The 27,582-nt window shown below is 40.9% G+C and overlaps 2 protein-coding genes across 2 annotated transcripts in view; one reads left to right on the plus strand and one right to left on the minus strand.

Moving 5' to 3' along the window:
- NPC1 (NPC intracellular cholesterol transporter 1) overlaps positions 1 to 620 on the plus strand; it is a 37,432-nt gene extending 36,812 nt beyond the window's left edge. The window contains exon 25 of the mRNA XM_081873623.1: positions 1 to 620. Coding sequence (XP_081729749.1) covers positions 1 to 83 — 83 coding nt within the window. The 3' untranslated portion in view covers positions 84 to 620.
- On the minus strand, positions 531 to 26,273 carry RMC1 (regulator of MON1-CCZ1). The gene is made up of 20 exons (XM_081873687.1): positions 25,437 to 26,273; positions 22,078 to 22,154; positions 19,725 to 19,809; positions 18,506 to 18,562; positions 16,512 to 16,598; positions 15,636 to 15,776; positions 14,557 to 14,660; positions 13,386 to 13,475; positions 13,162 to 13,267; positions 11,927 to 12,038; positions 10,731 to 10,775; positions 9,797 to 9,850; positions 9,290 to 9,418; positions 8,869 to 8,975; positions 7,521 to 7,640; positions 6,650 to 6,727; positions 5,211 to 5,315; positions 4,941 to 5,009; positions 2,202 to 2,427; positions 531 to 717 (listed from the first exon to the last, which is right to left on the minus strand). The coding sequence occupies exons 1-20, from the start codon at positions 25,545 to 25,547 to the stop codon at positions 638 to 640; spliced, it is 1,983 nt and encodes a 660-aa protein (XP_081729813.1). The 5' UTR covers positions 25,548 to 26,273; the 3' UTR covers positions 531 to 637.
- Positions 26,274 to 27,582: the final 1,309 nt, after the last annotated feature.

The raw sequence follows: 27,582 nt of genomic DNA on the forward strand, positions 1-27,582 counted from the left end.
GACCCTCAGTAAATAAAGCTAAAGCACGTGCAGCACAAGAGAGAAACAAAGGTACAGAGAGAGAGAGACTCTTATTCTTCTAGCCATTTTAAACAAAGTGGTCAGTGGACTCATTGAATTCTACCTGAAGCCCTTTTCACCATAAGTTTCAGCAAGTTTCTATGACTACTGTCGCACAACTTCAAACCACTATTACTGGACAGATTAGAGATCTACCCAAGTAGATGACCAGTAGTTCTGAACAACTTGGACTCAGGAAGTACTGCATATTTCAGTTACAGTGTTACTAAAATTGGAAGGATCATAAATTATTATTATTTAATACATTCTAGTTTTTATTCTTGTGAAAGTGTTTCACACAATGAATTTGCATTCCTGATGAAATCTAAAGTGACATGTATGAGAGTAAATTGCTGACCCACTGACACTACTTTTTAAATGCAAGTCAATGCAATTTGTGGCTCTGTTTTTAGGAGAGACAAATGAGCCATTAGTGGAAAAATAATATTTTAATAATTTGCCAAAGGGTCTGTGTGTATATATACTTTATTATAAAATAGGAATTTTTGTAGGTCAAAAGTATCAGTACATAAAATGCAATAAATTAAGTTTATACATTTCGTATAGCTTTTCTACTTCAGAAAGCAGTAGGCTTCATTAGAGCTTGGTCTCCAAAAACCTGTTTAAAAAACACAACATGCTCTTCACAGTGCTCTCCTGTAAAACAAACAAAAAAGACTGTGTGGAATTAAATCTGAAATACCTTCCCAGTACTTTATTTAATTTGAATACAGTTCCTGAGGATTTCTAGACTGGTCACACTACCTGTCAGACAGGACCACTCGTCCAGCTCAATAACATTCTACATCAATGCACTGAAACTTTGTACTATGAGTTGATGAACTGGAAGTAGTTTAAGTAATATGTACTGCTGTTGTATGCTAAGTTACTACTTTGACAAAACTGGATTCTCAGCACAATCAAAATAACATGCCACTTCAGCCAGAACTATAATAGTTTCTCTACCCTCCTCTTGGCCAAACTTCAGCACAATTCTCCATGAGACTTTCTTGGCAATATCAGTCACAATATGAAATTACATTCAGACTAGCAGATTCCCATAAGCCTTGTATTGCCTCAAACACTGGGACATACCTAATCAAATTGAGGGGAAGGATGCATTTCTATGTTCTTTATCACTGTTATGCTTAAACCCTGCTACTAAGAAATCCACACCATGGTATACATGAAAGAAGGCCTTTCATGATTTGAGTGTGGAGGACTTTCAAGGTAAAAATGGTGATATATGCATGCATCTAGGCACCTATACTCTTCCCCGGCCAAGGGAAGTATTTAAGTCATATTCAGAGTACCTCCTTTAAAATAAAGAAACAAGTTAGCCACAATTAAATCAAATGGGGTTGATGTTGAGTATAATGTAATCAGACGCCAAACAGCTACAGTGAAATAAGTCCTCCTTCCACTTGCACTCTTATGGAGCGGTGGGTGTCATTTCTGTCACTCTGACTAAAAGTGAATTCCTAAAACCCAAAACATATAGCAGCAGGCTTCCCACAACCACTACCCATCTATTAAATGGTCTTTACTACAGTTGTCATTTTCCACATTCTACGAGAATCTGTCAAATCAGTATTCAAAATGTAGACACAGTGCCTTTAATTGCAGAAATGATATTTTAAGAGCAAAACAGTACAGTTTGTGGTGGGTTATCTTTATTTGAACTCTGTAAATCAGTGCTTTAAACTTCTTAAAAAGCTAGTGTGTTCTAAAAATGTATAGACAGCTTATGGAGGGCAGGGGCAACTTACCACAGGTTGTATATATACCTCAACTGTTCAGTTATCTTAATAAACTTGTACGAATATTCACTAAAATGTGGCCAAGCTCCATTTAAATGGCTTAGCCAAGTCCCTAAATTCACTCTATAAACCACAGTGGTTTTTCCAATTTTCTCTTAAGCGGGCTCACTGAAAATATTTACCAGTAAAGCAGATTTGGAACCAACGATGGTTGTAAGTGGCCAAAAGTACAAGAACAGATTGCTGAACCTTGAGTCTATCCCAGCTTACTAAGATTTACAAGACACAATCTTGTTTAATAAACTTTTCTATAAAAAGATAAAGGCTGGCTGGGATTATCTTGACACACTTCCCTCCCCGCTTTGCAAATGGACACTTTACCTGGAGTGAAGCTAGGGTTTCCACGCAATCGCTGATTTCTCTGCTCAAAGAACCTGAATATGGTATAGAATAGCATCTCATCTTCCGTCTGCTTTGCTGCATCAAGAAATTTTCGAGCAGAAATACTATCATGGCCTCCAATACCTCTGATGAATCTCAAGGCAGCCAGTACCTGATGTTTAGACAACAAAACTTCCACTATTTCATCATTTGCAGTAGAAAGTCTCTGAAAGCAAAGTGACTACAATTAGTGCCTGCTGAACTAATGAAAGCCCTAAATCCAACACACAAGGGGAATGATCTTGCCATTTATTATGGTGGACGATTAAGTGTTCAGATTGGGCTGTTCCTCTTGCAAGACACTCAGGCAGGAGCAAAGAACTGTGGGAGGTAGACCCGTTTCTCCTCATTTTTTCCCCTCCTGCCTAGGACTGAGCAGTTTGGCTCTCCCAGCTCTCAATGTTTGGTCGACTGCTAGTCAGCTGAGTCCTCTTTAACTACCGTCTTTGTTATTCTTAGTTACTTAGTAATCTTCCTCTTCCTTAGTTGTTTATTGGCAACTTTGCCTGTCTTTGTTACTGTTTGGTGTCAGTCCTTTTATGTGTCCTCTGCTAAGGTAAAAAGAAAAAAGCACCATTGTCTCCCTGCTAAACATGTTTCCCTATTCTATGTTCAGTGTTTTACTTCTATTTTTTCATTAATTTCTTAATTTCGATCTTTTTTCCTTGTTGCTGGCTGTTGCTAGCGGTTGAGTTGCCTTTTCCTTCAACTTTTTTTGCGTCACAGGCTGCCTCCTGCAGTGACTGTGCGCTGCTTCCCTAACAGCCGCTCTGCGCCTTACTCTCAGCGTCCTTTTGGACCCTTTATTCAGCGCATCAGCTTTTCTTCAAGAATCGCTGCTTCTGCAAAGAAAGGGACAAAGAAAATAAGCTTCCAACTCCTTTTTTTCCTGTCCGCTGCAGCGGTGCAAAGGGCTGTTGCGACATGTTTTGCCTGCAATAATAACGGAATCAGCAGTCTGCTTCAGTGGCTCAATTTCCTCCCACTAAATTTTGATGGCGTCCTTATGAGTCTCTGCAAGGCTTGGGTGCCTCTCCACATAAAAAAGTGAAACAAAAGTTGAAGCAACTAAACCTAGCAGGGTCCTCTAATACTTTTCACAGTCACTCAAATCACTCTTTCCGTGTTAAGGGCCATCATTTCCCCCCCCCCCCAGTGTTGTTGGTAAGGTCTACCCCGTAAACAAACCTCCTTCAGAGCAATCCATGACTCATCCACCCAGCCCTGGCTCAGTTATCTAGTGAAGTTTTACTGCCAACTGCTGGCAATACCAATAATGACATAGCCATGTCCTGTGACCTGAGCCTGTAATTCAGGGTTTTGCTGATGCCCAATTAGGGTCTAATGAGCAAAGTTCATTGTCACCAATGGGTCAAGGTTTATCAGAAGTTTTGAATGTGAACTTGCCTGCTTCTTTAATTGATCAGTTGAAGGATGCCCTTCTTGCCTCCTTATCATCAGACCATAAGCATGACTGCCTTATTGATGGCTAAACACTTCTGTATTTTCCACAAAGACGAGGTTGTGCTTCGCACTGATCCCACTTTTGTACCAAAAGTACTTTCAGGATTTCATATTCAACAGGAGTTGGTGCTTCAAATGTTTTGTCCTAATCCGCAGCATCTATAAGAAAAGGCTTGGGCATTCTTTGGATGTGTAGTGGGCTTTGAAGATCTATATCCATCGTAAAAAGAACATTAGAAATACAGGTGTCTTGTTGGTGTCTTTTCATACTTCATCTCTGGGAAAGAAAGTTTCTTCTGCCACATTATCCAGATGGCTGCGTGCTTGCATACTGTCGGCTTATGAGTCTCTTAAGTTACCTTCTTCATCACATATATTTCCACGCTCTACCAGTTCCAGTTCAGCCTCTATGTTGGCGGTCTTTGCTGCCAATGCTTCCCTACTGGATATCTGCAAAGTAGCTACTTTGCATTGGCCAATACTTTCACGAGGCATTACAGGCTAGATCTTTTAGCCTCAAGTGATGCAGCCTTCGGCTGCACAGTTCTTCATCAGGTTCTATAGTCAGCTCAGCTGCAGTTGGGTCCTGCCCAGTTGGGAATTGTTGTGGTATAACACTTCATCGTCCACCATAATAAATAGGATGATTGGTCTTACCTGAATAGCAAATTTATTAGGTGGACAATGAAGTATTCAGAACCACCCCTATGTGGGTCTGCAATTGAGTCATTTTCATGAGCAGGGTTTATTACCGTATTCATTATATGACATAATTTATTATATGCTTGAGTTTTGTCATGGAGGGTTTGTTTTCTTGACATGCAGGTTTTCCCCCCATGCTGCTGCACATTACTTTATTTTATTTTCTTTACTTTCACATGTTAGGCAGGGGGAGGTAGGCCTTGTGTTTAATTTAGTTTTAGATTTTTGTCGTGATGCTCCTGCTTGGCAAGTCGGAAACACTGAGGGGGAAATGGTCTACCTCCCACAATTCTTTTCTCCTGTCTGAGTCTCATGCAAAAGGAGAATACTTCATCATCCACCTAATAAATCTACTGTTCAGGTAAGAGAAATCATCCTTTCTATACTCTGGACACGAAGATTATATCTTTACCTTACTTACAACCTCTGATCATTTATACTTGTTCATGATTACTTGTTGGTATATAAGCAGACAAGGAAATCACATGTTAAAAGTTTTCTCTGTGTACTTACCTTTAACATATCCAAGGAGAGCTGATGTGCTGGAGGGTAAATGCTTTCTAACGACAGTAACAAGCAGGCCTGAAACAGGAAGTTCAACAGTGTCTTAATACTTCACAATTATATGTTAAAACCTAAAAGTAGCATGGTTGGAAATAGTGTGAGCCAGAGTTCAGATTCCTGCTATGAAGATACACCTACAAAGTCTGGTGAAAGGGCAGCATAGAATTAAGCAAGAAGCAATGAAAGCCGTATGGTGAAGGATGAAAGAAACTAACTTACCAGAGGTTTTGAATCACTGAGAACATGATATTGCAGGAACTGGTGAAGCATATAGAATAGGTTGTGCTGAACAAGGGTTTTGATAACCAGTTCATATAGATAATGCTAAGGAGGCAAGGAAAAAGACTGCTTGAACCAGTAGTAACTAGGCAAGTATTTAACTACTACGTTATCACCTTAGTTCTAGGGGGTGAAACACAAGAAAAGTTAACTGAAAAAGGGCACACAGTCTTATACATGCAGGGTGTTGTTGTTTTTTAAAAATACTACAATTTTCTGAATTCAATACTAGAACTTAGTAGAGCTAAAGGCTACTAGTCTGTATAGCAGAGATGGGGAACCCGGGGCCTTCCAGATGCAAACGTCCATCATCCCTGGCCATGCTGATGGGAGTCTGAGTCCAATCACATGAAGAGGGCCACAGGTTCCCCTTGCCCTGCTCTGAACTCTTCAGATAGGTTAGTAAGCTCTTTGGCTGCAGCTCATCCTACTTCAACCTCTTGGCCAGCTGGCCAGTGAGAAGAAGGCAGCAGGAACAGATATGAAGTCTGAACAGAGCAAGGTTGATCCCTTCTCTACCTCTGGATCTTTCTTCAACTTGAGCTAAATTCTTTTCAACTCCATACTTTCTTCTGGGAAGGGGTTTACTGGGTTTAAGAATACTCAAACAGATTTTTCTTTTTTCTCTTCTGGAGGTTGAAAGGGAATTGAGACAATTTCTCATGAGCCTTCCCTGTTGATAGTTCCCTAGCATTTGTGGCCTTTGGAGCAGGAAGACTGGACAAGCAAACGGAGGTTCAAGTGCCTGGATGGAAGGAGCTGTAGCTGAAAGCAACTTGAAACTCAATACTACCTTTAAGACTAATCCAGCCTACCTAACACTATTGGGTGAGCAGAGCTCTCCATTTGAAGGAGGGTAATGCAGGTGGTGGCAAACAACTGGACTTTCTCCAACTGTATGGGTGCATGTATCTTCACATGTGAACTAGAAACCTTACACTGAAAGATGCCAACACAAGGGCTCAAAATTAGCACACTTACAAAGGCTCATTTCCAATCCTGAATATTTGACTAAGCAAACACTCCAGCGTTTCAGAAGGAAAAAATGTGTACAATTGTAGCTTTGATCCCAACACATCATTACTAGCCCAAACTCTTCATAATGCTATTTGTCATATTTATACTTAGTTGATATCTGTAAGTTGCTCTGTCACCTCAAATCATCTCTAAAACTTCATATATCATTACATGCAAATTAATGCAATGGTTCTGTAAAAGAAGGTGGAATGTCTATATAAGGGGAATGAGCACATTTTAATTTTACTTAATAAATAAACAGCTTTAATGTTTCAAAAATTGGTAACTAGTGTGCAGTCTAAAAATAGTTAACTGGGATAGTGAATCATAATCTTACATAACAAGGCATTTTAAGTTTTTACCTGAACAGCTATCTGGAATTGGTTGAGTGAGCGAATATACTCCATTAGGACAGCTATAGTGAACTTGTGAGGTGCTTCCTAAACAGGAAAAGGAGAATTTACTAAAGGAGATGCTTCAACTGCAATAAAGAATCTGTTTAAATCAGGAGTCAATTTTTTAGTTTGTGGACTCATTTCTACCTTTGAGAAAGTGTCACAAAATGTCTGCCAAGGGGGAATGTGTCCCATTCATGACCACCATCAGTCACAAAACACTCATTACAGAAGTCAAACTGGTGAGCCTAGAAGGTAAGTAACTTGCCCAAGAGGCAGTACAACAAGGCATAAGTGGGGACTGAGCCCCAGAAAATAAACTCTCTCTGTCAACCAACTTCCTCTCTCTCACCCCACCTGCAGCCATAGTCCTTGCTTCCGCCTTTCTTCCCATGGCCTCCATCGACTCAGTTTTTGTCCTTGTACCCACAGCACACAGGTACAGAAGTCCTCTGCTCTTCAGCCAGTGAAAAGGTTGGCTATCATTTTAGGAATGATGTGGGCATGGGTAGTAAAAGCTCAGTGAGAAATAACAAGCAGCCAGAAGAGGAGCACTACACACTAGGGAGACCACCTGTCAGATAAAAAAATGTATCTGGTGCAATGTGGAGAAGACAGCATGTAGCGGGGGGACATGATAAGGACCCCCAGGTTTAAAGTGTCTGATTGACAGCTATTCAGACTTTCTTCCTGCTTCAGAGAGACTGACAAATTACCTTCTGTTTACCACAACAGTATTAGTTACTGTCAGCTGTGACTAATACTTGCCTCCCTTTGAACTAACATATGAAGACCTATGAAGCTAAATCGGCATGCTGCTGTGTCTATATCAACAAACCTTTTTTTCAGTAAAGACAGACAAAACATGTGTATACATGTCTGACTGATCAATAACTGCCTGGGTACGAACTGGCCGTTTGGGAGGTGGATTGCTTCTGCTCTGCCCAGTTTCTAGTGCCTGAAAAATACCAGAAAATATTTTGAGATATAACATATATTGAAGGACTGATAACACTTACTAATTTTATACCTTGACACCTAGATACATTGGGTTGTATTTGACAAAGCCATAATCGTGTAGACCCACTGAAGTTACTGAATTTAAGTAACGTTTATTAACTTAGTCTACTCAAAAGTGACTTAGTCAGCTACCACGCCTAACTTGGCACAGTAATAGATTCCAATGACTAACCGATATCCATGTTTATGTCTCGTGTGCCTCCTCCATGAGTGGTCTGGAGGGTGGCAACATGAGAACGGGCCTTTTCTGCAGTGGCTCGTAGTCTGTGGAATGCTTTCCCCCGGGGGGCTCACCTGGCACCTTCATTATGTATCTTTAGGCACCAAGTGAAAATGTTTCTCTATAACAGAGCTTTTGGCTGATTAAACCATCTATGGCCTTTAAATGTGTTTGTGGGAGGGGGGTTATTGGTTTTTTGTTTCAAAATGAGAACACAAAGGACATATTTTTATGTAGCAAACTGCCCTGTGATCTTCAAAGAAAGGAAGGTATACAAAATAAGTAAGATCAGGATTAAACCAGAACTATAACTTTAATCAAAATGGCAATGCCTTCAAATACGTAAGAATATAAGAGCTTGCTGGATCAGACCGATGGCTGCCCTGCTCTCACAGTGGCCAACCAGATGCCCATGGGAAGCCCGTAAGCAGGACCTGAGCACAAGAGCACTTTCCCCTCCTGCAGATTCCAAGAACAGGTACTCAGAAGCATACTGTCTCCAACTGTGGAGGCAGAGCATAGTCATTATGGGTAACAGCCAATGATAGCCTTATCCTCCATGAATTTGTCTAATCTTCTTTTAAAGCCATCCAAGTTGGTGGCCATCACTGCCTCCTATGGGAGTATGTTCCAAAGCCTAACTATGCACTGCCTGGAGAAGTACGTTCTTTTACCTGTCCTGAATCTTCCAACATTCAGCTTCACATATTTAGTGGACTTTGGTATGGAATTATTTTTCCCCACAAATTAAAAATTAACTAGTTCCTTTTTTAGGGATTGCAGTGATCATATTTGAGCTTTAGTTGTGTGTGTATTAGAGAAGCTATTTTTCATTGTGCAAGGAATTACAGATTTGAACACTGTCAAATCAGTGATCAAAGATTACTGCTAATCAGAAAAAGTATATACAAGGCACGTGGCAAAGAAAATGATGTTCATAACTTGCCATATTGTAAGTCTGCTCTGCTTCCAAGTATTTCTTATATTCATGATTGAGTTTGTCAAAAACGGTAGCAACCACACTCAATGATCCTCCGTCTGGCTCACTTAACACTGCAACAAAAAATACACACAATGAAATTAGTAACAAGGAACACTGGCATATTAAATTCTGCAAATACCTCTGAAAATTAGTATCTGTATTCATGCATTGCTCCGAACCACATTTCATACTACAATAAACTAGCTAGTAGTCACCATAATATAGTTACTCTTAAATCTTCTTATGCTAACTAGAGGCCAGATAACTAATACTTTAGGTACTTTAATATGGGAATAGCATAGTGTGCAAGAGAGCGCTTTTAGAATTAACTTCTTACAAAGTTTTTCAAAAGAACAGCTCCTGGAAACTGGAAGCAAAATCTTACTCTGAGAACACACAGCAAGAATAACCATCTTGCAATCTTTTCTCTGAAGAAGAAAGTCCATTAGTTTTCCTTTGTCTGTTAAGAGATTTACTATGGGCTCCAGTTTCACTTGCAGATTCCAGAGGTAACCTGGAAAAAAATGAACAACCAATAGCAAATCCTTTTTCAAAAGGAATCTAAACTTACAACGGTAATATGAACCACTTTCAAGCCAGACTTTACATATAGCATCTTTGTCCTTATATAATGCTTGTACAAACAAACTCCAACATCAGACTAAAACATTCCCTTGCAACCACATTATGATACTATACTACATTAGAAGTTACCGATTCATAACTAGTTCTTCATTGAGTCAGATATTCCACCAACCCACTTAAGTGTGGCTTTTTAATATCTTAAATATGAGGATAAAACATACTTGGTTATGTGTGTTTTTAAAAAAAGATAGCGTTGTAATTACACAAACTGATGAAAACAGAAGAGCTCTAACAGCTTCAGACATACCTTCGCTCGCACTGATGATAATATCAGGCTGAAAGACAATCCAGGATGAAGAATCTAAATGTTAAACAAAACTCCACAGAAGTGTATTGGCCATAGAGTCTCTATAAGGTCTCAGGGGTCTACAAAGTCACTTCATGGCACCTCTTAAATGCTGCCAAAATTACTATTACTATTAGGATTGCTATTTGTGAAAAGTGGGGGGAAATGAGAACACCATCCATGAGAGAATGACTAACAAAATCTGAAACACAGTATGTATGGTTAGGCTGACATATATGAAGAGAGGGTAGACAACTAGATAATATCTTCATTGAGAAATGGAGTCATTTCATAATGTACTTGAATAATAAGGTACAGAAAAAAGTAAACCCATTTGTGCTACTCTGAATTTTGTGACATTAATTTGTTATTTGTTATATATATATATATATATTCCTGGATGCTCAGCTCTAGATATCCCATTACTCTATTTTTATTCTATTTTCTTTGGCATATGTTATTATATTTGGTTATGTTTTATTAGAAATAAATATATGATAAAGAGGGGGGCAAAAACAAAGTCACTTTATGTGCTGGATCCAAACAGTTATGTGACTAACTTAATATACAAAAGGGAGATGTGCAAGCTTAATCCTGGCACCCCAGCCACCCTCCAAGCCTTATCACATGATAAAGTTCTTGATTCATAAGGCTGGGGAAATAAGACTGAGCACACTTAACTGGGCATAAACCCAACTGAATGCCCAAGCACAGGACTGTGCTGCATGCCAAATAATGCTATTCTATACTCTTCAAAGACTCAATGCATATTTCTATTGCAATATTTTTTCAATTCTGCTCCCTCCAGATATAAAAAGCAACATGTTTATCACACAAGAGAGAGAAAAGATCTGGGGTTCAGTTTCAGAACAAAACACAAACTGTTGAAGGATACAGAGTTTACAGGGAACTGGGAACTGACTGGTTACAGAAGCTGGACCTGCACATGGAGAAAGAGATTGTATCAATTACTCATGATCCTGAAGAGATTAATTTGTTTTGATGAAGATTCACTGTAGAAATCTATTCCATATCAATATACCTTGAGGAGTTAAGGCTATGGTCTAGGAGTATTAGGCCCAGAGCTTATTGTAATATTTAAAACAACAAATTCATATAAAAATAGATAAAATAAACAGATTGCTTATTAGCATTTACTGATGAATCAGCTATAGTACTAAATCCTTTATAGCCAAACCAGGGGTTGACTATTTGTTGCACAGGGTCCCCAATACCTTCCCTCAAGGGATCTTTTTTTTTTTTTAAACTATAGGCATATTTAGAGTTCTGGGTGGAATCTGGAGAAACTGCCCATGAAAATATCGTTAAGGAGCAGCACCACTCCTCACCTCCTGTGTACCATGTTGTGACCCAAATGTCAGAACTGAGCCTGCAGAGGCAGGGCTTGCATAAGGGCAGAAACAGACACCCAGATGACACAGGATGGAGGTGGTTATTTGCCAGGTGGTTTAAAGCTCCCAAGAACTGGTCTTCACACTTTCCCTTGTTATTTCGGCTACACTCACTGTGGATGGAGGGGCACATGGTGGGGGAGTGACCAACAAAGGGCTTCTCAGTACATTTTCATACAGCTCACTCAAATTTCCATCCATCCTTGTATAAGGATCAGGAAGCAAAAACTCTAGCCAACTTCAGAGAGCCAGTCTTCATTTTCCAAATCCCGTTCAAATTGACAGCTGAACATGAAATTTTCACAGTGTTTCACATGGAGCTGAAGACTACTCTGGTGTAGAGACACAAGTTGCTTAAAAGCTGCAATCATGGGGGGGGGGGGCAAACACAAGAAGGGAAAGCTTCTGAGCAAGGTCAATCCTGGCCAGGGGACCTGCTAGCTCTCTCCAGGCAATGACAGCCAACGGCTGCCTAGAGATGATACTGTTTCTTCCTGTGAACAAGATATCTGAAACATTTAGCAGAAGTTAAACAGTATTATTCCTTAGTTATTAAATAAAATGGAAACCCAAGTGATAGATGCACAGTCAAATGTTACATTTTCCAGTATCTCTTTCTTTAGATCTCTCTACCAACTAGATTTCCAAGCTAGTTAAACAGAAAACAAAAGACCCCTACCTGCCACAGGAATCTGATAGGGTTGTATAGATCGAGCTGGAAGTACAAGCTGGTGAAGGGTAACTGTGCCATCAGATTCTCCTTTGAGTCTGATATCAAATATAATAGAGGTCTAAAATTGACAAAAAGAAATAAGTTCCCTTGTGATGCACATCAAAACTAGTTCTACGTATATGGAAAAGTGCAAAAATGGTGGAGTAGCCTTGTTAGACTTCTGATATGAGGTGTGGAGGACCTTCAAGGGCCAACTGCTAACAGACAGTGGGACCAAAGCCAAAACTCACATACAGCCCATTTACAATCAGACCACATGAACATATTTAGATGCATGTCAGAATCACAACTTGTCCATTTAACCACCCTAGCAAAATCACTCGCAGTGCTGCCAGGAACCAACTGTCTTTTGCCTAAACTCCCATGTGAAGTTATACTCGTAATAGGTCAACATGCATACAATCTCATTCACCAATTCCCCCCAAGCACTGAGCACAGCTATTTCGCATGCAGGCTCCCTTTTGCCTCTCCTTTTCCCACTCCTCTTGTTCTCTTGGTTTAACAGGACTTTTCCCCAGTTTCATCACGCCACAATATGGAGTTACTGATTTACTTCTCTTCCGTCCTCCTCCATCCTTCTATGGTATGATAACTAATTACACACATTGGTTTTTTAAATAATCCACTAACGACACATGGTAGTGGGCTTTGTTCCTAGCCTATCAACAGCCATCGAGCACTGGAGTAGCAAGGACAGGGCGGAGCCTCTGGAACAGCGGAAGTTCTCTTGTGCTAGTGGAATTCTTTTTGCACATGAAGGTATCTAGATCTCACCAAAGTGCTATTGGGGGCTACTAGCCATAATGGCTATGCTCTGCCTTCACAGTTGGAGGCAGTAATGCTTTTGAACACCAGTTCCTGGGAGGCACAGGAGGGGTGAGGGCTGGGTGCTCTTGTGCTTGAAGCCTGTTTGCTGCTTTCTCACAGGCATCTGGTTGGCCACTGTCAGAACAGGATGCTGGACTAGAAGGACCATGGCCTTGATCCAGCAGGCTCTTTCACAGCGTTCTTAAAAGATTTGTCATGCCCTACACAGCTACAACTTTCACATAACTTTATTCTTGTATATATAATGAATGATCTTAACAATCTGAAGCACAAGCAGGCAAAGGAAGATAAAATGGAAGGTTTCAGCTGTTAATGTTTAACATCAGAAATAAAACCACAGGAAAAAGTAGTACCTCAGTATCCTGATGATGAACTACCACCAAGTTGTCCACAACATTTAGTGCAAACTTGCCAGTCCTGTATAACTTCAATATATGCAACTTCTTGCAGGAGCCTTCTCTGTGGTAGATTTAAGCATGGAGAGACAGAGAGCGTATTATCATCAAGAGCATTGATTTTATTATTTTATTATTCTTTAATCTTAACAATCAAAATTATAAATAACAGACAAACTTGCCTTGGTAAGTGATAAAGAACTACTTCAGCTCCTGTGCTGTTGGATGTCCGTGAGTGGTGTCTCAAGTACAGAACATAAAGTTGCCCATATCTAAGGAGATAAAATTATTCTATTTTGTATGAACTCATGAGTAAATTTTAAAGTAAAGGGTATGGATGGATTTCTAAGGACTCTCTTGACAGCCATTATAATTTACAATACTGCACTGTGGGTTAAACCACAGAACCTAGGACTTGCCGATCAGAACGTCAGCGATTTTAATCCCTGCGACAGGGTGAGCTCCCGTTGCTTGGTCCCTGCTCCTGCCAACCTTGCAGTTCGAAAGCACGTCAAGTGCAAGTAGATAAATAGGTAATGCTCCGGCGGGAAGGTAAACGGCGTTTCCGTGCGCTGCTCTGGTTTGCCAGAAGTGGCTTAGTCATGCTGGCCACATGACCCGGAAGCTGTACGCCGGCTCCCTTGGCCAATAAAGCGAGATGAGCGCCACAACCCCAGAGTCGGTCACGACTGGACCTAATGGTCAGGGCCGCTTTGATAATGCTTCTAAATAAAGGCTCACAATTCCATAAGTGGAATCCATCACAGTAGAATCATTATTTCCTTAGGGGAAGTCTTAAAAGTTTCCTTGCACTGAAATTAATACAGAATTAATTTTAAAAAGGTGCCAATTCATGGAACTAAGGATAGGTGCAACTTCAAAGTTGCACAGAAAGGACCAGTATTTTTCAAGTTGAAAGGAAAGGGGAATTGAAAGATTCTGGGCTGAAAAGATGAAATGCACTCTTGTAGTAACCAAATAAAGAGAGTACAGTAAATATAGGGAAGATTGGGCCAAGGTCTTTGCTTGTCTCAGGCAGTTCCTTTTAGGGGGGAAAATCAATTTTAAGGTGTTCAAGAGGGGACTCTTGAATTCAAAACAAACTAGGCTTCAGTAACTTGCTCTGCTGTGTACATTTTAAGTTTCTTCTTTCCTTTGCTCACTGAAATAAGTGGGCTTAGAAAGTGACTGTTATCTGTAGCTATTTCACATCCTCTCTTAGGAAACAGAACTGTAGAGCAAACCAATTGCTTAGTAAGAAAGAAAGAAAAGGAAGAGATATTAAGGGCAACATGTCCACATTTTAGGACATAAATCTAAAGGGAGGGAAAAAACCCCAACGATAATACTTACATTGTAGCCATAGCAATATCTCTTTCAGAAAGACTGAGTTTGGACGCCTTTGGAGCTGCAGGTAATTCGATTTCAAACTTGGACAGCTTTGACATAGTTCCACCCTAGAAGAAAGCATGTTGAAAATGTTGCATATAATTCTAATTCTATGTGGTTCCTCTTATGGTCTGCATAAAAATTATCCCAGCCCACAATATTTTCTCTCAGAAACTTGAGCGTGTCCAGTACCAAGCAGTAAAATGAAGTTTTAAACTTGCAATTCTAAATTTGCAACTTAATATTATACTCGTTGATTTTAATGATCCACAAAAATAGGTTTATGATTGGGTGAACTGTTCATTAAATAACCTATCCGAGGCATCCATTTCGCTACTTAATATTCCAACATTAACTATTAAGTAAGCTAGCACAAACTGAAGCTAGAAAATGTCCAAGATACTTTGTCATCTAAAAATATTCTGCTGGCACTGAATCTGTCCGCCCCCCGCCCACCTTACAGTTTTTTCTCAAAATTAATTTGCAGCTGTGACCTGCACTACTAAATCAACTTACAAAAACCTCAACTTTGGGGAAAAGGAAATTAAGTCATGGGGTTAAAACAAAAGTTATACATTATGACTGACTTCTGACATGTTTTACTGGAGACTTTTCCTTTGAAATCTTGACAACATAAAAAAAATCTACAGGTCAAAGCAGGTGCTGAATAGAAGGTGTGTTTTTCATAAATTCTGGGGACAGATGGTAGATAAATGAAAAGAAGTAGAGAGTCGCTGCAGCTCCATGATGCTTCCAAGTTCCAACACTCACACACCCCTTACACCCACACACACACACACCCTCCACACAAAACTGTTTTCCAGATAAACCATTTGCTGACCAGAGCATACAAACAGCACCTTCAAGTGCCATATAAAACATAGCCAAGCTTAAAGCCAAAGTAGTAGGAAAGGTGTGTATATTTGGGAGCAAATGAAAGGCAAGGGAATGTAATGCAATGCAGCATAGTTTTAAAAAGCTCTCTGAGCAGCTAATTAAAGCAATGTGGATGATAATACTGGACACTTGACTACTACTATTACCTTAAAATAGAACGGCTGTAGAACATTTCCAAGAACTGTGGTAGACAGAAGAATTACGGAACTCTCAGGACAGTACATGTACCAGTTTACATTGATATTCTGACTCTTCAAAAGTTTTAAAGTTCGCTTCTCTGGTAACACCTGAAGACACAAACAAATTCCAGTATATTTCCAAAAATGAAATATATTTTACAGTTGCTAATCCAAAGAAATATTTAAATTTGCTCTAGGTGGGCAGACAGCATGTGCAGAATCTGGTTGTCAAAACTTCTGAGTTGTATAGTAGTAGTAGTAGTAATAATAATAATAATAATAATAATAATAATAATTTATTTATACCCCAGCCACTCTGGGTAGCTTCCAACTGAATATTAAAAACACAATATACAACATCAAACATTAAAAACTTCCCTAAACAGGGCCACCTTCAGATGTCAGGTGTGTATCAAAGTGGAATCAGGTAACACTGATTCTTCAAGCAGCTCCCTATATGCTACTGAGGCCAATTAGAGGTACTGACATTATGATATAAAGCCCTGACACAAATACTTTAAGGAGAGCCTCTCCCAACATCCATCACCTCAAGTCTTGCGATCTGGAGGGGAGGCCCTTCCTGTGGTCCCACTAACTGCTTAGAATTGGGAGCACTGCTGATAGATCTTTCCTGCAGTATTGTATTAGAATATTCATTTCCTTCTTCACCAATATGGGATTACTTAACTATGGAAAGGAAAATTTAAATTTCAAAAGCCAAACACAAAATTACAGGATTTAGCTCATCTGACACTGAAATATCACCTGGCCTTTAAAACAGAGCAAATATGGCAGAACAACGTAACATACTTAAAAAAAAAGAAATCAGATTGTTTTTCTTACCTGATAAAACTCAATTCCCTGATCTGTTATGAAGACGATTTCTGCGGAGCCTGTCCAGCAGAATCCTAAAATGTTGGCATTCTTGGTCTTTAACAGCAAACAACATTCAGTTGAAATAGGCGAATATGCATACAAGTTCATTTAAGGCAGAATTATCATGGGTCTCCTGTTCTAGTTTACATGTTTCAGTTCCAGCAGTAAATCTAGAAAGGAGTCCCCTGAGCTGAAGAGTGTCACAAGTGCTTTGATGTGCAAGTAAAGCTTCCAAGCAAATATGAATCCTCATTGACAATATTTTATCATATACATCCTGCATGTTTGTCACAATGAAAATACAAGAATTATATTATCACATACCCTTGTCAAGCATCCTAAAGCTTAGTTTATAATAAAGAAATATGAAAATAAACTTAGAGTCTCATCCTATGCATGCATACTCAGAGCAAATTCTACTAAGTTCATTGCAACATTAAGCTTTCAAATGCAATTGAAATATTCAGTGAAGATTTGTAGCAGTTATACTGTAAAACAGGATGTCTGATAACATGGCTATCTCATCACCCTCTCACGAAAAAATGCAAATCCACACATGTTAAGCAAAGGCATCCAATGTCAGTCATGCCAATCATTACATTGTATCTGTTATTTGTATCTGTAACTATCTGTGTTAGATGTTACTCATAATGCTCCATTCTAAGTGACTAGCAGCATGGTGAAAAATGGACAAAGCAAAATTAATCTGAATTAATTCTAATCCCCTGAGTTGTCAGGGGATTGAAATACTCTGCATCAGTTACTAGGTTTAAGAAATATAAAAAATAACGGTAGAATGTTTGTTGCATGCTATTCACACTGCCCACTAAGGATCACACAAGAAGCAATAGGCTTAAACTACAAAAGATTGACTGGAGCATTAGAAAACACCTACAAGCAGTCTTGAGGTTTTCAGGAAAAGTTGGTCAGCCATGTGTCAGAGACACCAGAATCACGGAATAGTCTGTCTTATGACACAACTTGTGTACTTTTGCAGAGAGGTGAGGAAATTCATCAACAACACCAAGAACAGAAAGCTGCTGTATTGGACTCTTTCACAATGACTCTAAAAGCTGCTTCACATAATTAGAATTTATCACATGGATGTAGGTTCTATGAAATAAAATTGCATGTGCACAAGCACAATTCAGACTACCCTCTCCATGCATTCAAGAACACGTGATGAAGAGACATGGGACAGCATGAGCTAGCATAGCGGTTTGCGCAGGATTAGTGGTTTCCTGAATCCACTCAAGCAGGTAAATTACAAAACTGGATTTTGGAGAAATATGGGAAGAATTGATTCATATCACTATGAACATCAGCACAGTGAGCTTTTTCAAGATAGGATAACTGAAATTTTATCACGTGCTTCCATTGAATAAATGTTTCAGAGCAGATTGCAAGACTACTAAATGGGAAGAGAAACTGCACTTCAAGGATAGATTATCTGCACTGCAATCTCATGAAGTAGCTGAGTACCTTTCAAAATTGATTATAAGCAAGAGATGTTCCTAAAAAAGCAGAAGGGCTCTGCCTCTTGAAAGAGGACTGTTCATTATATATGCTTGGGACTTCTTTGTTACTTTCTACTGCTTGTTCAAGAACGGATTTGGGGATTTTAATACTTCCAACTATGAAATCTGATGCACTTAAATGAACAAGCTTTCTCCTCCTCACCTCCCAATGTTCATCGTTGTAAAATGAGAGCTACTGGCTAAACCTTGCTGATGGTCAACATTATTTTTAAAGGCAAGAATACTGGTGATGGTGGGCAACTAGAACCTAAAGCATTCTGAAGAACTACAATAGCAGCATAAAAGTGAGATGACTCCATTCTGCATTTTGAAACTTTTTTTATGAACCAGCAAACTGAGGGTTAATGGAGGTAACAATATTTTAAAGATTTAACTTAGTTAACTTAGTTTAACTAAGTTAACTTAGTATTTGTTTAAACGTACCTTGCATTCTTGAGTATATTCTATCTGTGGGAAGTCTGGAATGAAGTTCAGAAAGTCCTGGAACAACAAGAAAAGCAGCAATTAAGAAACATGTAGGCTGAAACCACACAGTGTTTGGTACATCTAAGCTCACTGATTTTAATTGGCTTAGCCAGGGGTTAGCAAACTTTTTCAGCAGGGGGCCAGTCCACTGTCCCTCAGACCTTGTGGGGGGCCGGACTATATTTTGAGGGGGGGAAAAACATATGAACAAATTCCTATGCCCCACAAATAACCCAGAGGTGCATTTTAAATAAAAGGACACATCTACTCATGTAAAAACATGCTGATTCCCAGACCGTCCATGGGCTGGATTTAGAATGCAAATGGCCGAATCTGGTCCCCGGGCCTTAATTTGCCTACCCATGGCTTAGGCACACCTAACTGCATAGAGTAAGACTGTTAATATACTTGAATCTCCTTTGTAAATTAAGACAGACATCTAAGAGCTTATTTTCTGTTTTAATATCCTACTTTCCACCTAAATGCTCCCTAAACTTTAATTGGCCATGGAATGCAATACTGTTCAAGACATTGCAGAAATGTAAAGGAGAAAATTATTTACAGACAAATGTAATGGTGAGTCATAATACTGTCATAATTCAGATCCCAAGCTCTTGCCTCCAGAGCTGCAGTTGCACTCAGGGTAAGCTAATAGTAAATATATTAAAACAAAAAGAAAAAAACCCCCTGCAGAGAACCCATTACAAGACATCAGCCACCAAGGACAAAAGAAATGGCTATAAACACTCCCACGTGCCCCTAGACAGAGGTTTAAATAGAATAAAGAAATAAAACCCAAGAGGCTCAATTCAATCAAGTTTCTTTAATCTTCCTTTCCCTAATTACAGTGGTACCTCGGTTTAAGAAAGATTTGGTTTACAAACTCAGCAAAACCAGAAATAGTGTCTTGGTTTGAGAACTTTACCTCGGTCTAAGAACAGAATCTGAATGGTGGAAGGGCACTGATGGTGGAAGGCCTCATTAGGGAAAGTGCGCCTTGGTTTAAGAACGGTTTTGGTTTAAGAATGGACTTCCAGAATGGATTAAGTTTGTAAACCGAGCTACCACTGTACCTCTAAGCCACAGTGACTGTATTAACATTATCAGCTACTCTATTAGTCTAGATTTCATTGTGTTTGACTATCTGGGTTATTTTTTAAAACTTGCAATTTCTTACCACATTCTTTGATGTTCTCTGGACAGCCAATATCTTGTTGCCCAAGGAAAATTTGATGCACTTCACTTCCCCTTTGTCTTCCATTCTATAAAACAATAAATTGTCAGAGGAGATAATTTATGGCCATTTTACACAACAAACCTATATACATTTTTCAGAAGCAATGGGCATGCATGCAGTGGGCACTGCTCCTAGTTATGCCAGGAGGCCAAAAATCAAAGCACAAAATAGATAATTGAATACTAGCAACATGCCTGTGATTATGGCAGGTTGGAAAGCATGTGTGTCTGTGCTGAGGGAGGTCCTCTATACAGTACTACCAAGGTCCCAATACACATACACTGCCCTCCCTGCCGCCACAAATTCCTTGTTAATCATAGCTGTCAAGCTTTCCTTTTTTTGTGGGAAATTTCCTTATTCCCACGCCATTTCCCGTTGCTATCCTGGATTGTTAAGATATCCCATAGACTGTCCCCAGGACAGGTGAGGCTGCTGATCCCTTATTTTTGAGGCTGCTGATCCCTTATTTTTGAGGCTGCTGATCCCTTATTTTCAAATCTGAAAGTTGACAGCTATGTTGTTAATGAGTGCTGATTTGCTCAGTATTGTGGATAAAATGTATTATTTTTCTTAATTAAATTTATATATTGCCCTTCATCTGAGGATCACAGGGCAGTTGACAATATGAAAACAGAAAAATATATACCATAGTAACAAACAAAAACAATAACCCCACAAACACTAGCTGACCCTTCTATCGTGTCTCCCACAGTGATTTATTTTTCTTAAAGGAACGAATGGCAAGAGAAAGTAAAGGGACGCTCTTAAGGAAACCATCAGGAAAGGAGTTAAAACCAAGTCCTGCCCCTGTTCACCCTGGGGTCTGAGGGAGGAAAAAACCAAGACATCTGCTATATTGAAACAAATAGCATTCTTTATTCAGAGGGACTTTTGGAGGATGCTTCTTTGTTTAAGTTTTGAACAAAGTTTATTAACAAACAAAAATAATTTGAATTTGTTCAGTCTTAAGACCAAAAGGCAAGGACCTCCTGCCCGCTGTATACTGCAAGCCGATCACTGAGACTGCTTTCTGGAAGGCAAAGCACCATCCCTAAATTTCAGAAACCAGATTTAGTTTCAGGAGCTCTTCACACTATGAATGTGGTGCTAATATTTATATTTCTGATGTTTTAATCTATGTTTTAAATGCTGTATTTTTATGTTTTATTTTTCACTGTAAACCACTTTGAGACATATACTGAAAGGCAGGGTGTAAATCTCTTAAATAAATGGCCAGATTATGTTTCACCTCAATTGTAGAAGCTTAACACTGCTTATCTGGTCCTATAATTCAAAGGAACTCCTGAGAAGTGAGCCAGCCAGAATGACAAAGATAACGAACCCACAGCTTTATGCTATGATGATTCCAAATATGTCACAATCTAAAAGCAGTCAGCCAGAGTAGGCTGTATACATTTCTTAAAAAGTTGTAGGTCTTGTGTATTAAATGAAACACAAGTGGCCTTAACTAGTCACACAAATCAGCATTTTCAAAGAAGCATTCAGTTTTCTCTTACAACAAAAAATTTGTGTTTTGTATCAAGGTAGAATCCCCACGGCGGGGTGCGCTCCCGTCGTTTGGTCCCAGCGCCTGCCAACCTAGCAGTTCGAAAGCACCCCCGGGTGCAAGCAGATAAATAGGGACCGCTTTATAGCGGGAAGGTAAACGGCGTTTCCGTGTGCTGCGCTGGCTCACCAGATGCAGCTTGTCACACTGGCCACGTGACCCGGAAGTGTCTGCGGACAGCGCTGGCTCCCGGCCTATAGAGTGAGATGAGCGCACAACCCTAGAGTCTGTCAAGACTGGCCCATACGGGCAGGGGTACCTTTACCTTTACCTTTAGAATCTTAGACAGGAACACGGGTGGCGCTGTGCTCTAAACCACAGAGCCTAGGACTTGCCGATCAGAAGGTCAGCGGTTTGAATCCCCGTGACGGGGTGAGCTCCCGTTGCTCGGTCCCTGCTCCTGCCCACCTAGCTGTTTGAAAGCATGTCAAAGTGCAAGTAGATAAATAGGTACCACTCCGGTGGGAAGGTAAATGGCGTTTCTGTGTGCTGCTCTGGTTCACCAGAAGCAGCTTAGTCATGTTGGCCACATGACCCGGAAGCTGTACTCTGGCTCCCTCGGCCAATAAAGCGAGATGAGCGCCGCAACCCTAGAGTCGGTCACGACTGGACCTAATGGTCAGGGGTCCTTTTACCTTTACCTTAGAATCTTAGACACTGCAACTAAAGCCCAACTCCAGGCTATCAAGAGATTAAGCAGCATACTCTGTTTTAGAGCACACTTACCTGAATGAGATGGGATTGCGGTCTTCCAAGCCTTTAACTACGACTCCAGTAGCTCCACCAGATCGAACAGCAAAAACCTAAGTAATTAAAAAGTTAATATCCGGATTTAGGTTCATTTTAGTACAGGGTTCTTAACTCACTGTGGTCAGTGACTGAAATCAATCTATTCATTCATTCATTCATTCATGGTTCTTAACCTGTGGTTCATGGATGGGCTTCACAGAGTCAATAAACCAGGAGCAAAAAAAAAAGAAAGAAAAAAAAGAGCAAGTTTGATGCAAAAGTTTGTTTATGTGCATTTTTCTGAGGAGGAGGTCAATAGATTCTCAAAGGGAACCATGACGCTAACAAGGTTAAGAACCACTGCTCTAGAAACTTTCAAAGTAAGATAAACATCAGATTTTCTAAGATAAACTGTATACAGTAAGATTAACATCAGTGGTACCTCGGGTTAAGAACTTAATTCATTTTGGAGGTCCGTTCTTAACCCGAAACTGTTCTTAACCTGAAGCACTATTTTAGTTAATGGGGCCTCCCCCCGCCGCCACACGATTTCTCATCCTGAAGCAAAGTTCTTAACCCAAGGTACTATTTCTGGGTTAGCGGAGTCTGTGACCTGAAGCGTCTGTAACTCGAGGTACCACTGTATCCCTTTCTAATTATGAATGTAGTTTAATTTAATGCATTACTCGTTTAAAAAACTGGTTTAACCCTTTTATTTAAAATATAAAGGACGAGTTCTCATTATTTTCTCTAAATGTCAACAGTTGCAGTTCCTTCTTGGCCACTTGCATGCTGCTCATGGGTCCTCCCCAGCTAGGGCAATTTGAGGCTTGTTTCCAATGACTTCTCCCTACTGATAAATACTAGGTTAGAATATGTCAGTTGCATAATTCATTCTTACATGATACCACTCCCAAAGATTGCGCAGAAGCTGCAGCTCAACTGTTGGTGGCCTTGGGCAAGTGGTGGCATATAAATTTGTACAAGCTGCCAATGAGCTTATGAACCCGAAACAAGGAGCTCACTGGCAGTCAGAAGTCACATACATCTCAGAGATCACATCTCCTCAAATATGCTTATCTGCCTGCTAAGAGAAGGCTCTGCTCCAAGTTCCTGTTCAGGTAACGCTGGCTGGAATGAGGGGCAGTGCGCTTTCAGTAGCTGCTCAAGTTTCGCAGTTTCCTTTGCCACATTAAGGGAATTACCCAAGTGCTTTAGCTAGTGAGGACAAGGAAATGGGCTGGCAAGAGTGAAAGTAGAAACTGTTTTCTACCATTATTTTGTTTGTACTTATTTGCTCTGGGATGTATTTTATGCCTGGGCACATTTAGAAAGGCAGGATAGAGATGGTTTAAACAAACAATATGCTTATTGGAAAAGTTCACTGATAACCAGACTGTGCACACACAAAAAAGTCACAACTTCCATAACCATGAACAGCTAAAAAGGGTGCTTCTGAGATTGTGAAAATTCGTGTCAAATGTTCTTCTAGTTCAACAACTGCAGGCACACACACACTCAAATGTGCATTGCAACAGTTCGCAGGTGGGAGAAAATGTTTTTTTGTTTGTTTAGTCCAATTACCAGCAGAAGGATGTTTAAACAGACCAAAGAGATGTCAAAGCTACAGTGTGGCAAACACAGGCTTTGATGTCAAATTTCAGATTCCCAGTTGTCTTTAAGACCAAGCTCACATGAAGCCCGTTCAAGAAACTTAAGCAATCACAAGGAGAATCTGTAACAAAGAGATCACATGAAAGCACCCACTAATTAAATTAGTGTTTCAGACATGTGTCACTAGAAGTTGTATTTTTCAAGAAAAATATTGCAAATTATATCAGTTTTGGCTCTTGCATTAAGAAAAGGGATAGAATGTTCTGTCATGAGTTATTTATGGCACCTTTAAAAAACTGATTGAAGAAAAAACTATCTCTGCTAGCAAATTGAAGTGCTGAAGGTAAACTCATGGTAGGTGCAGAGATTGTGAAATGGACACCCAATTTGGCCTTCACCTTTCTGCCCATAGCATGATTTGTGTTCTATTAGTAAACTGAAGCAAACTGTCTATATGATGCAACAATGTGGACATCCCTACCAGGCAAAGCAAGTACTAATTCCAGAGAGCCTGAAGAACACCCAAAAAAGCCAATGCTCAGAACAGAGAGGGAACTGAACATTTAACATTTTTGTAGAACCGAAAGCACCAGTAAGGGCAGTTTCCCCGCAACCTAAGACACAATGAGCTGCACCTGAACTTCCCCTTCTTTGCAACTATTAAAAGAAGTTCCTTGTTCCACCTGGTCATTTTACAGATACAAACATTTCACAAGATAATAGGCAGTGCTGCCCAACATCCACCCTTCTTACTGGTTATATTACTTCAAACAAATTGAGGAAAGAAAAGCAGCCATCCTACAACCAAGTTGGAGAGCCTTGCTGCAGCTCCAACAGCTGTGGGACAAAATTCTCACACAAGGCATACCTACAGCACTAAATCTCTTTCACTGAGAAGCCTCTGAATCATAATAATTATCAGGGCTGTTTTCATGACTGAGTTGTTAATTTGTGTGTTACTGAATAGATTTTTATGGACTCATAACTTTTTTTCTGTGTATATATTTGCTATTCTTTTTATTTAGTTGTTCCCCACTCCGGGATTAAACTATGTGATGATGACCAGGCTATAAATATACATCATCATCAGTATTTACAGAAGCCACCCATTCCAGTAGATCTGGATTGTAGCAGTGGCTTTCAACAGCTGATTCCGGATTTGCAAGTGGATGGTACACACACCCTTCTAAGATGGTCCACAAAGCACCATTCTTTCCAAGGCAGGCAAAGAGAGATTCATGTGGTTGTGTTTTTTTTTTTTAAAAAAAAAAAAAGACCACAGGCTTCCTGCGCATTTAAGCAGGTTTTTCCTCAAATTTCGCTTAGCGCGGTTTTCCCTCTCATCCCTGCATTAAAAATCCCACCTGCGGAGCAAGTGTTGAGAGATACAGAAGAGCCCCCCCCCCCATTACACTGAGTCGCCCTAGGGGAAAACAAGGCACGAAGATGGGCCCACACTGCGGGGGGGGGGGGAGAGAGTGGCAAGAGAAGCTCTGGAGCTATAGACTGCAGCTGGGGGTTTTGTTTTTGAAGGGCGGGTCGGTCTGGGAAAGTTGGGAAGCTCCTGCCTTTGCTGTATTTATTATTATTATGAGGCGCCTGCTATCCCAGGGCTGGCGCCGCCCGCGAGCGCGTGACCGGCCGGTTCCACGGGGGCAGGCGCGCGGGGGGGGGGAGGGAACGGGCTGCCCGGCGGGTTTAGCCCCTTCCCTCGGCCCTGAGCCCCACCCTACCCCCCTCACCTGCTTATTGGCCTCGTCGAAGAAGACGCAGTTGACGGGGCTCGCCTTCTCGAAGTGCACGGGCCGCGCGCACAGCGCCAAGTAGTAGTCCTCGCTGGCGGGCGTCGCCATGGCAGCGGGAGAAGGGCCCCTCGGCGCCAAGCAACCGCCTCTCCCGCTTCGGGGCCTTCCCGCGCCGCTTCCTCTCACTGGGCCCCCTCAGACCCGCTTCCCACACAACAAGCCGGTTCGTGGTGGATGCGGCTCTTCCTCCTCCTCTGGGCGGCCGCACAAGCGCTTCCCGGTTAGGCGGCTCTTGCGCATGACGAGGGAGCTGTCGGCGGCCCTTAAAGGCGCCGCAGGACGACGCGGCAAAGGCCGCTTGACTGGAAATGTCGCTCCGCTCTTCTCACCAGCAGAAAGGGAGGAGGGGGTGGGGTGGGGAAAAAAAGAGAATTATTGCTGTTCTTTATGAAATTTGTACGCCGCCCTATACCAGCAGGTCTCAGAACGGCAGTAAAATAAATTCACAGTATAGAAACAAAAAATACACGATAAAAATAAAGGCGAAGACCACCCAGCAGAGCATCTGATCAGATCGGGCCGGCATTGTCGCTTCTCCCGGTGGCCAGGCGGCCTCTGAGGCGACGCTCTGCAACCGGCCTTTAGACGTCTTGCCACCCAGAGGTTGGGCGATCTGGGCCTCCGCTGGTGTCCAGCTGAGGGGTCGTCATAGCAGGAGCACCAGCAGCGTCATTTGCCTTAAGGTCGCCACCTGTCCCTTATAATAAGCGACGGTCCCTTATTCCAAGGGGAAATGCTGCTATTCCTCCTCCTCCTCCGCTGAGCTCCTCCCTCGCGTCTCCGCCGTTGCCTCCCTCCTGCGTGTCCGCGTTCTCCGTCTCTGTCTCTGTCTTTTTCTCTCTCCTTTCCCTACCCATTCCCTGTTACGCTAAATCCAGGGAAGCGGGGGATACTAGGATGCGGCTGCTGCTGCTGCTGCCTGGCTCCTCGTTGCTTTTACGTGCTTCCCTGACCCTGTTCTTTTATAGAGAGGGTAGGGTGGATATTGCAAATCTATTCTTTGGGTACGAAGGAAACCCCCCCCCCAGACTATTTAAAGTGCTTTAAATGTGTACAGCAGATGAGGACTCAAAATTCCCTTGCAAGAAACTGTCCCAGTCCTAAATTCACTTTCAGCTTTGAAAATAAGTCCCAATTAAGTTCAGTTGAATTTACTTTCAAATAGAGAGGATGGAAGCCTTAAAATGGTTGTTGCTTTTATTTATTTATTTAAACTGATGCAAAATATTGTATAAAGGACAGGTCCAAAAAGAAAGCACACATGATAACCCTAGTGGTTAGATGAACTTATCTATGATGCATGTGTGTGAATGTGCCTGGCATTAGCAGCCACATGGAAAAGGATGCTGGAGGCAAAGCTCTGTGAGGAAGAGAAACAGAATTTGTTGCTATATTCACCTCTTTCTTTTTATCTGGTTTCTACATTTACCATTCTTCTGACAAGCAGAAAATCAGCAGGTGGGGAGGATGTGAGTCATTGAAATTAATGTGCATTGTGAACTTAGATCTGTAAATTTCATTTGGTCTCTTTACGAGTATGACCAGCACTGGAAACAACCCATTGCAATGGATTGCTTTAAAGTCATTTCTGCATCCGGTAAATTTTTACACACACACCCCAATTCCCCCCTCCCAACTTGCCCCATATTTTGCCCAGCCAAAGGTGGCAACCCTAATGTCAGTGCATGCTAAAATGTCAAGGAATGGTCCCCAAAGGCATGTTTGAGTTAAAAGTGGGTCCTGGGTCTGTTGATACTGGCAGCTGGCAGCTTTCCAGGATTGTGGGCATTCCCAGGCCTACCTGGAGATGCCAGGGATTGAACCCAGGACCTTCTGTGTTGCAAATGTACTGAGCTACAGCCCCAATTTAGCAAACAAACATTTGCTGCAATTCTGTACATGCTTACTTGGCACCAAGTTCCATTGAATCTAGTGGGCAGTGCTTCTAATGTACAGGATTACATAAATCCTAGACATTTGTCTAAACTTCAAAAGTCAATTTAACTAATAGCTATCATAATTTCTTGACCCCACAGATTTCATAATTGCATATTGTGTGACCAAGTGTCCGAATCTTGCTATC

Source organism: Podarcis erhardii (assembly GCF_964252035.2).
Source record: "Podarcis erhardii genome assembly, chromosome: 8".
NCBI lineage: Eukaryota > Metazoa > Chordata > Lepidosauria > Squamata > Lacertidae > Podarcis > Podarcis erhardii.